The 11,271-nt window shown below is 33.9% G+C and overlaps 1 protein-coding gene and 1 long non-coding RNA gene across 2 annotated transcripts; one reads left to right on the forward strand and one right to left on the reverse strand.

Moving 5' to 3' along the window:
• Nucleotides 1–84: 84 nt before the first annotated feature.
• On the reverse strand, nucleotides 85–10,508 carry slc30a2 (solute carrier family 30 member 2). The gene is made up of 8 exons (XM_051139211.1): nucleotides 10,228–10,508; nucleotides 6,837–7,045; nucleotides 5,239–5,385; nucleotides 3,772–3,925; nucleotides 3,287–3,506; nucleotides 2,402–2,507; nucleotides 2,045–2,179; nucleotides 85–230 (listed from the first exon to the last, which is right to left on the reverse strand). Exons 1-8 carry the CDS (start codon nucleotides 10,305–10,307, stop codon nucleotides 85–87), a joined length of 1,197 nt encoding a protein of 398 aa, XP_050995168.1. The 5' UTR covers nucleotides 10,308–10,508.
• Nucleotides 3,861–5,535, forward strand: LOC127183276 (uncharacterized). The gene is made up of 3 exons (XR_007830019.1): nucleotides 3,861–3,927; nucleotides 5,013–5,088; nucleotides 5,208–5,535. It is a non-coding gene; the product is annotated as an uncharacterized LOC127183276 (long non-coding RNA).
• Nucleotides 10,509–11,271: the final 763 nt, after the last annotated feature.

Genomic DNA, 11,271 nt, shown 5'->3' on the forward strand with positions numbered 1-11,271 from the left:
ATTTCTGGCTTGGACCCTCAATGAAGCTTAATATGTGTGCATACGTTTTATACAGGCAGCCTCTCACCGGTGCGCTTGGGGAACTTAGTCCATAGGGTCCTGGCATTGGGTGCAGTGGATCATGTCCTCGCAATAAGGCTCCACTTGAATGGTTGTGTTGTAAAAGCCAAATTTGGTCTGAAGGAGTTCAGTGGCTTCCTTTAAGACACTATGAGGGTCAGCGTTCTCCTCTTGAGGGGAAAGAAAAAAAGGGTAGGTTAAACATACATAGATGATGCTGTGCTTGAATGTTCATATATTTCTATCATATTCCATAACACGTGTAAACTCATTTTTGTATTTTGAAGCACTGATCTTGAGGTAAATATACACTATCAGTCTACAGTTTTTGGACAGTAAGATTGCTAATGTTTTTTAAAGAAATCTCTTCTGCTCACCAAGCCTGCATTTATTTGATCCAAAGTACAGCAAACGCAGTAATATTGTGAATATTTTTACTATTTAAAATAACCACTTTCTATTTTAATATATTTTAAAATGTAATTAATTCCTCTGATCAAAGTAAAATTTTTAGCATTATTTCTCCAGTCTTCAGTGTCGCATGATCCTTCAGAAATCATTTTAATATGCTGATTTGCTGTTCAAGAAACATTTATTGTTATTAGTAGTAGTAGTATTAGTATTACCAATATTTAAAACAGTTGAGTATATTTATTCATGTTTCTTTGATTAATAGAAAGATCCTAAGATCAGCATTTATCGGAAATAAAACTGAATCCTTTAAATTGATCAAAAGTGATGATAAAGACATTTAGAATGTTATAAAATATTCTATTTCAGATAAATGCTGATTTTTGGATCTTTCTATTCATCAAAGAATCCTGAAAGAAATGTATTCAGCTGTTTTAAATATTGACAATAATAATAATAATAATAATAATTAAAAAAAAAAGTTTCTGAAACAGCCAATCAGCATATTATGCAGCATATTATTATCATATGATTTCTGAAGGATCATGTGGCACTCAAGACTGAATATATTCAATTAGAAAAAAGTTATTTTAAAGAGTAAAAATATTTTACTGTTTTTGCTGTACTTTGGCTCAAATAAATGCAGGCTTGGTGAGCAGAAGAGACTTCTTAAAAAAAAAAAACATTAAAAATCTTACTGGTAGTGTAACTATAACCACAAATAATAATTAAAAAAAAACAGATAAATAATAAATTTCATTTGAACCACAGGGTCGAAAAGACCTTAAAATTTATATTCTACTTAAATATTACAGTAAAAGTACAACAAAAGTACAATAAATTGGGGCATGCAAATTGTGATAATATTCACAGAAAACAAACATTTCACATTTTAATATTAATAAATAAATGTAAAATATAATTTAAAAATCTGTAATATTTTATTTGAAATATTTTGTTCCACAATAAAATAAAATAAAATAAAAATTTCATTTGTGTCCTTGGGGACACAAATGAGGCACAAACAAGACACCTTTTTAAAAACAATCAATAGATTAAGAACCCTGGACCACAAAACCAGTCATATAAGGGTCAATCTTTTGAAATTAAGATTTATACATCATCTGAAAGTTGAATAAATAAGCTTTCCATTGATGTTTAGACAATATTTGGCAGAGATACAGCTATTTGAATATATGGAATCTGAGGGTGCAAAAAAAAAATCAAATATTGAGAAAATCACCTTTAAAGTTTTATTAAAGTGTTAAATTAAGTACTTAGCAATGCATATTACTAATCAAAAATGAAGTTTTGATATATTTATGGTAGGAAATTTACAAAATATCTTCATGGAACATGATCTTTACTTAATATCCTAATCATTTTTGGCATAAAAGAAAAATCAGTAATTTTGCCCCATAAAATGTATATTTGGCTATTGCTACAAATATACCCCTGCTACTTAAGACTGGTCTGGTCACATGAGTAATAGGCATAAAGAAGAATACAAATGAACAGTATAAGAATAACAGTATAACTGTGCTGTGAAGCAAGCATTATCTAATAAACTTACCAATAGCTATGTGAACAGACACCATACTCTGGCCAATGGTGAGAGCCCATAGATGTAGGCTATGCATGGCCTTCACTGCTTTCAGAGACAGCAGCACCTCCTTTACTGAATTAAACTCTATTCCTTTGGGTGCCCCTGAACACAGACACATGACACTGGGTTTACAAGGATAGAGGCAAACCTGGCTGAGAAATTCATAGTTTGCATTTAAAGGTGAAGTGTGTCATTTTCTTTTACATTTTTTTGAATATTAAACCATGTGTATTATGCAACAGAAAATATACCGACATTGCATGCATATATCAAGTGATTGAGAATATCACAAATGTAATGTAATTATTAAATGTGAAAATTTACCCTCCATGAGAATGCGGAAGACATCTCTCAGGATGGTAATGGTGGTGCCCAGGACGAACACAGAGAAGAGGAAAGTGCAAATGGGATCGGCTACTTTGTATTCTGGCTGCGTTAGAAGGTGGAGAGAGAATAGAGGGTACTGATGCATTAAAGAACAAAATCAGATGGTTCTTTGCAAAGTGTCAAATTTAATTAGACTACAAATGTCAGAAGAAACATTCTCCACTCAAATGCTTTCTAAAGTCATGGAAAGAATTCAGTGTCCTCTTCCTTTTCAAGGTAATTTAATTTGATTATCTAAAAAAAAAACACTACTGTTCAAAAATTGGGGGTCAGTAAGATTTTTAAGGCTTTTATGTTCAATAAGGCTACATTTATTTGATATAAAATAAACCAGTAAAAAGTAATATTGTAAAATATTATTACAATTTATTTGAATATGGTTTAATATGTTTAAGAAGCTGTGGTTTACAGCGAATTTATAACAGCTAAGGGGCATTGTTAGGCACGACGTGAAGCCACAGCTTCCTGGGGTTTATTGCTTTTATAAAACGGTTATTCCATATACGTAGTAAGGTTTAATGTAAAACAGAGTAAATTATATTATTAAAAACATTATTCTTCAACCAAACAATAGTTTCTCAGAAACGGTTGTGGTTGCAACAAAGTGATTGCTGAGCAACACACAAACGTAAACAAAGGTGTATGTTTGTAAAGTAATTTCAACCAATCAGAATCAAGGACTGGAACTATCCGTTTTATAATGGAATTCCTGTGATGCTCAATATTCAGAAATCATTCTAATTTACTTCTAATTCGGCTTTAATGAGTTGAATGAGGTAAGGCACATGTTTAGGTTGATTCTTTATGTTAGTGTTCATTTACCCTGAAGTAGATTATAATGGCGGCCACCATCACTCCGAAGCTCTGTAAGAGATCCCCCAAAACATGAATAAATGCTGCTCTGACACTGGTGTTCCCATGATTACCCAGGAGGCTATGGGAGTGGCCATGGCCCACAGGGCTCATCCCATTCTCATCAATCTTGTGGTAGCCTGAACCGTGACCGTGAAAGGTCGTGGAATGGTGTAGAATATAGGCCATTCTGAAATAAAAAACAATAATGCACACAAAAGCATATGAATTTAACAAAATCCTAGTTTTGTTGTTTCTGTACTTCTACAATTGCTAAGATTTTATATAATAACTAAAGTTTATTGCCAAATTTTGATGCTGGCTTGACAAAGCCTTGTCTGTGACTTCAGCTTCAGATTTGAAGGTTTTAGCATATTGCTAGCATGTTTCTAGCATGATTTGGCATATTGCTAGCATGTTTTAGTGTGTTGCTAATAGTAGATTTGTCTACTCACATGATGTTAACCACAACTGCACAACCTGAGGTGATGAGCATCACATGGCCTTCAATTTCATAATCATTTCTTACTATCCTCTCAATGGCAAGGTACACCAACACCCCAGTCACGATCCAGATGGACATCACAGATATCAGAGCTCCCAGAATCTCTGTAAGATGTTCATTTGAGACAGATATTGTTTAGCATCACAGCTGGATGTAGCAAAGACTTAAAGGAGAAGTCCACTTCCAGAACAAAAATTTACAAATAATTTACTCACCCCCTTGTCATCCAAGATGTTCGTATCTTTCTTTCTTCAGTCGTAAAGAAATTATTTTTTTTGAAGAAAACATTTCAGGATTTTTCTCCATATAGTGGACTTCTATGGTGCCCCAAGTTTGAACTTCCAAAATGCAGTTTAAATGCAGCTTCAAACGATCCCAAATGCTGTTGTAAACAATCTCAGCCGAGGAAGAAGGGTCTTATCTACCAATATTATCGATTATTTTCATAAAAATAATACAATTTATATACTTTTTAATGTCAAATGCTCATCTTGTCTTGCTCTACCAGTTGAACTCTGTTCTGAACTGTTTTCTTTTCAGTTCATGACATGTTGAAAAACACTCATCTCATGTTCTCCCTCAACTTCAAAATCATCCTATATCACTGTTTTACCTTTTTTGTTAAGGGTGTTGATCTTCTTTGCATGTCCACTTTGGAAAGACTGGATCAGTACTTTTGCAACGATGTAGGATGAGGAGTTTTTCGACATACCCTAACTATCTTGAACCAGAATACACAGAGTTCAGACAGAGCCAGACAAGATGAGCGTTTTGAGATTAAAAAGTATTTAAATTGTTTGTTTTTTTTTAATGAGAATAACCGATCGTTTTGCTACATAAGACTCTTCTTCCTCGGCTGGGATCTGCATTTAAATTGCATTTTAGAAATTCAAACTCAGGGCACCATAGAAGTCCACTATATAGAGAAAAATCCTGGAATGTTTTCCTCAAAAAACATAATTTCTTTACGACTGAAGAAAGAAGACATGAACATCTTGGATGACAAGGGGGTGAGTACATTATCTGTAAATTTTTGCTCTGGAAGTGAATTTGTCCTTTAAAGGAATAGTTTACATAAAAAATGACTTGCAGTCTGCTTCTCATCCAAAGTTATAGATGTAGAAATTAGCACAACAATAATGTACTGATTTCTTTTGTGATATTTTTATGTTGATTTTTGGGGCTTGACAGACAAATGTGTTCACTATGAGCTACTGTTGTATGGAAAAAAAAGCATGAAAAAAACAGCATTTGGAACATCATAAAGGTAAGCAAATATTGTCTCAGTTTTGTTTTTATTTTTAGATGAAATGTTACTTTAATTGATATGCATGATTTAGATTTAACATGTAAATATAAAATAAAAATGTAAAATTTATTTGATAGGACTGAGATGGAAACTCTGGGATGGACTTACCTGATCTGTGCCAGCCAAAGTTCATTATCTTGGTTGGTGGTCTTGAGGAGATCCACAAGGAGAAAAGACTGACCATCATACTGCCAAAATCAGTCAGAAGGTGGGCTGCATCAGTCATAATGGCTAGACTGTGCGCTAGATAACCACCTGCATCACAAGTACAGCAGAGAATAAGAAATAAGCATCTATTAGAGAGGTACACTCTTAAAAATAAAGGTTTCAAATGAATCACAGAGATGCCGCCACAACCACTTTTGGTTCCCCAAAGAACCTTTTTTTCTTATTGTAAAGAACATATTAAACATGTAAACCTTTTTACACTATAAAGAAGTGTTTGTGCAATAAAGGTTCTTCTTGAAACCATCAATGCCAATAAAGAGTCTATTTTTAAGGGTGTATTTGCATTTATAATTCACTATAAAGCATTCGCCGTAAGTGTTATTCATTCTGAATAACATTTATTATATTATGCTCTGAAAACATTACAGAAAGTTACTTTGTGTAGTGAGGCACAAATGGTTTTGGAGAAAGCTTGCACAGCATAAATCGTTTCAAGTTTAAAAGAAAGAATGACTCATAATTATTTTAAAGTGTGCTTGGGTTGTGAATGCTGACTTGAACAAAAAAAGTGCAGTACAGGCTGAACAAAACAAAGAAAAAAAGCCTGTTATCACATTTTATAAATGAGTCAAGGACTGGTTTTGATCCAGCATTTTTCAAATAATTTTGTGTTACAATGACATATTGCTTAATCCATCATTTACTTGGTTGTGAAATGCAATCAGAGCATTTATTGTGAAGAGAACAACTTTGGCACTCAAGGACGAAGCAAAATAAATGGCTTGCATTGACATTTTTTTATATACAGTATTTAAAAAAAAGAAAATTGGCTAGAAATTTATTTCATTGTCAGATCTTCCAAGATGTACATAAGTTTATTTCTTCAGCGGAACAAATTTGTAAAAATACAGCATTGTGTCACTTGCTCACCAGTGGATCCTCTGCATCGAATGGGTGCAGTCCAAACAGTTAATAAAAACATCACAATTTTCCACAGCTAATCCACTTTAAACTTTAAAACATTGCTTTTGTCCAAAATGGGTCTGTAATCCATAATAATAATCATTCCTCTGGTGAAAAAGTCCACATATCTGTTTAAAACAGTTTTGGACTGTTTTCGCTTGTAAATAGTGGTTGATCTGTGCATATTTCTCTCCTGATACAGGCAAGATGACTTTTTCACTGGAGAAAGCAATATTACGTACAGTGGATCTTAATGATGTTTATTACTGGCATTGTTTGGATTATTGTAACTTTTTTTTACTAGCTGATTGGACTCATTCTGACGGCACCTATTCACTGCAGAGGATCCATCTGTTCCGATAAAGAAACAAAGTCATCTACATTTTGGATGGCCTGAGGGTATGTACATTTTCAGCAACTTTTCATTTTTGTGCGAACTACTCTGTGGTAAAGCATTGCTTTAACTTTGATGTGCTTTTAATGTAGTCTATTATATTTATGAGCAGTAATGTTACATTTATGCAAATTCTTCAAAATTTCCCCTAAAAAGAACTATACTGTCACTGTGTTCTTACCTATAACTTCTCCAATCATGAAAACCAGACAGACTATGGAGGCGATGTACAGTTTCTTCTTTGCTATGAGTTTCTCATGGCTCTCATCGAAAGCTGCTTTTTTTCCATGGCAATGAGATCCAACGGGCCTCTTCAGCTCGATAGCACCAGCCATATCGCCATTTCCCAAAGGCAAGTTTGGACAACTTTCTTTGGAACCTGAGAATTCACTGTAAGAACAATGCATGCAGTGACACCATAAGTAAATCAGCCATCACAAAGATACTAATTACTAAGATAATACCTGTTCTTGGTTGCTCTTGAATTATGGAAATGAAAAGTGCATATGTAAAAGTGCTTTGTAGAGGGAAAATATGTACATGTATGTAAATGTAAATAATGTATGCAAATACACAGCTCATGCCATGCCATGAGGACCCAAGTCGAAATCTGCTGACATGGTCGTTTTTGGCCCTTCTGTCTTGTGTGTTGATGAGAGAGACGCTATGATGGGGCTAATGGGGCGGAAAGCGCAATCTCGGTGCGCATGAGATAACCAGAGTACTGCATCAGGCGCGCAAGAGCGCTGCTGCTGCTGAAAGGAGGCAGTCGAGTGGAACACGGCGTCTGTTTAATCACCCCACCGGGACACAGACATGATACACTGGATGAGTTTTTTGTGCACACACAGACCAGCAAGCATACGTACATACAGCACATATTTTTTTTCTGATCCCCTAACAGTATGAAATTGGGCATGTACTCTATCTATTGATGTGTTTATTATTCATAATCAGAATTCATTTGCAGCTTTGAGTATTACCCTATTAAAATATATCGGTATGCCTGTTATAATTGCGCTCAAATTAGAAAGTGTGTCTCAGTTTTATTTGCGTGACAAATGCAAATCGATTTTATTGTTTCCAACTGAGAAAAGACATCTTAGAAAATCAGTCAGCTTGACTATAACAGTTTTTTCGAAATAACATAGGCCTACTCTAGAAATGTGGGTTTTGTAAATAAAAAACATTCGGGTTTTTGTACGTAAAACCAGAAGGCACCTTATATTTTACGGTTTCTATAATCATCACATTCATTAGCCTACGCATTAAGTTACGTTTCTTATTATTTTGTAATCGAATATGCATTAGTTTATGTTTATTTATTTGTTTTTTATTTATTTTATGTGTTTTTAGTTTCACCGTTGTGGTGTTTTGGGTTTACTTTATCAATAGGTTACACATGAATTCCTGGACGCTGTTTTTATTTTACTATTATGATTTTGGAAAACCAGTTGTTGTCGGTATTTTCGATATTTTTAAAGTAGATTAGTTGCTTTTAACATCTTATCGGTACAACCTGGCACCAATGGCTCCTAATGGTTGAAGGAGCGTATTTATTTATTTACAATGAATTTCTGATAACCACAGCTGGCAGGTTTAACAGCATTTATGATATGCTTTGATAAGACAGTGAACGTCCCTCCTGTAACCTAACGCTATTTCCTCAATTTATTAAATGCATAAAATGCTCTTTTGTACAGTAAGGTGCATATGGAGATGTTTACAGTGCAGCAGAAGATTTTAGAGCATTGAGCATTACATCAGGGCCCTGCTTTTGAGCACTGAATCAAGACTGCAAAGTGTTGCTGTGATTTTCTGTATTTGATGTAACAGTATTTTAAGACTTGAATTTAATTTTGATGTTTATGAAAATAACGCATTTTTTTCTTTAAAATAACGTTCGAAACCTTTATTTAAATACATGTTTTTAACATTTTACTTGGAGGGTTGATGAATTAAAAAAAATGTATACGCTAATAATAATAGTCAAAAATATGAATTTCTTCCTTCTTCTCTCTTAAAGAAAGATTAAGCCCGGTAAATTTTCATTTTGAGAAAACATTGCAGTGTAACTACCTGGGTAGATACAGCACGTACTTCTTGTAGATTGTTCCCTTGTTTCAGGTACTTCTACATTTGTTCAAGTGACCTGTTGATGTACCATTACCAATGTGCTATTTTTTTTTAAATTACCTTTTTGTTGACGTAATATGTCACCAATCTAAATTGATAAGTGATGCTTTGTTTCAGCAGGCTTTAGAAAACGCATCTGCAACATCCATCTAAATTCATTCTTTTCATGAGATCATCATGAAAATCATTTCTCACTTAAGACCACAATCCAGCTAATGCAAACAGCAGCCTGTTAATTGCGATTAACTGCACACAACTTGAAAATGACTTCCGAGGCAACATAACTTGCACGATTGCCTGTTGTATCTATTGTCTGAATTTTACTCATTTTATCGCATAGACAGTTTTATACGCATTTTAAATAGAATATAATCGTACTTGTTCCTCGACATCATCCTAAATGCCACAAAAAATGTAGCTTTGGGTTTAAAAGTGTGCTTGTGAAAATTGTGTGTATTGAGTATTTACATCCATTTGCGTTTGCATTTAAATATCTAAAACATAGTTTCACCTTCTATTTAAAACACATTGTGTAGTTTTGTATCCGGCGCAATTTGTCATATTTTCGTATTATTCATGATAAACGCTGATGAATTTTCGTTACGTACCAGTGCCCTAATTTATCTGTTATTTATGCCTAATAAATTCTGAGTAAAATATTTCTTCGCCTGACGAAAATCAAAAATGTCTTTCCACCTTCTGCTTATAATTAGGAGCGTAATTTGATTTTCATCTTTTTTAATATTAACAACTGAAGTGAATCTGTCCATGGTGCTGAAACTGCTCTATCACCTCTTTGCTTTAGGATAATTTGACTGGGCGTGCAGAGGAAAAGAAAGGGGCTATGAAGAGTTTGATAATTATTTAATTTGATTTTTATTACTGTAAGAAGCAATGAAAAGATTAGCCCATATGGAAGCCATACTATTCTTCTACTCACTAAACTTCCCTGAGGCCATTGCTCAAAAAAGGCTACTGTCCAAAATGCAAACTCAAGCATAGAAATAAATGTTTTAATTAAAACAAAGCATCTCGCGCATTGCATGCTTACAAAATATACATTTAAATTACGTGCTGTTGTCAGAATAAACATGGATTCGTGAGGTAACTAAGATTGGCGCATATGGCTTTTAAATTAGTGTCACAATGTGGAAATATCAGACTCCATCTGTTGGCTGTGACAGGTTGAGAGGATTTCGAGAGTTATTATGAAAATACCAAATGATTTCAGGCATTTTATTATTATTATGAAATGTTATATTCTTAAAAAAAAAAATCTGAACAACATACAGATCAATTTTATAATTCAGACCATTAATTGTGCACATATTTCCAGACCATGCATTTTCGAATCACACAATTTATCCAAAATTATACTAAAATAATAAAATAATAATTATTGGTACATAAATTAAATAGATAAATACATATTTTACCTGTTAATTTTTAAGGAGTATATTTTGGCATTTCTTTCGTTGATGAGATGCGATTTCTCTGAAGTCGGTGGAGGATCCATGGTCCTGTGCAGCTTCAGTGACAAAAAAACGAATGAATAAAAACCGTACCGAATATTAAAATGTACGTTTTTAATTAGACGGCAAAATAATAATTCTTCCAAGCCATCTTCGAAGGATTTAAGAAATGAGTAAAAGCACTCATTGCATCAGATCCACAAAAAAGGTGAAACAAGCAGTCAGTAATTCCGATGCTGTATGCGGAGTCGGCAAACTTGGCTGTGGGTGAGATCGGATGGATCTGGTGCAGAAGATTCAGCAGTCCAGTTAACTCATTTACGAATCGTACTATGGCGAAGGTAAGGCGAATTAATATTCATGAGCTAACGGTAGGCCTATGAAGACGACGTCCTCATTACATATGTAATATTCAAACGTCAGCCGTTCGCCATTGAAGAGCTACTGAGCAACGTCACCGGGACGTAATTAATAATTATGAGCTTAAGCCTTTGCTGTAGTAAGCTTGGCAAAAGGCGGCCGCGCATGTTTTACGTGAATGAAGTCTGCGTCTGTTGGGAATGAATGAGTGTGCCTGGGGTTTAGAACAAATCATTTGGCTGCAGTGCAAATGGGTGTGTTTGTATAATAGAAAGTCCTACAAAAGTCCTACTTTTGTCCTACAAAAATGTAGAAAAGACGTCATGTTGTCACGCAACCAGTGCACACAAACCGTCTCACATAGGCATGTTTTAAGCGGTTAAGCTGAAAAATAAATAAATAAATCCATCTACACACCTGTAGACCTACCTATAAATGGAAATAAGTTTAAATTATTTTTTTCGAAAATACGCAGTAAATATATTTTAAATAAACGTGTAATTGAAATGTACAAAATAACAAACAACGGAAAAATATAATAGTAATATATAGCACTATTAATATCACTAATATCATCATATATTAAGTAATAACATAAGATCAAATAAAAAAGAAGCATAGATTGTTAGGTTTTTTTTACTACGCGCC

This window comes from Labeo rohita, chromosome 20, assembly GCF_022985175.1.
Source record: "Labeo rohita strain BAU-BD-2019 chromosome 20, IGBB_LRoh.1.0, whole genome shotgun sequence".
NCBI classification, from domain to species: Eukaryota; Metazoa; Chordata; class Actinopteri; order Cypriniformes; family Cyprinidae; genus Labeo; species Labeo rohita.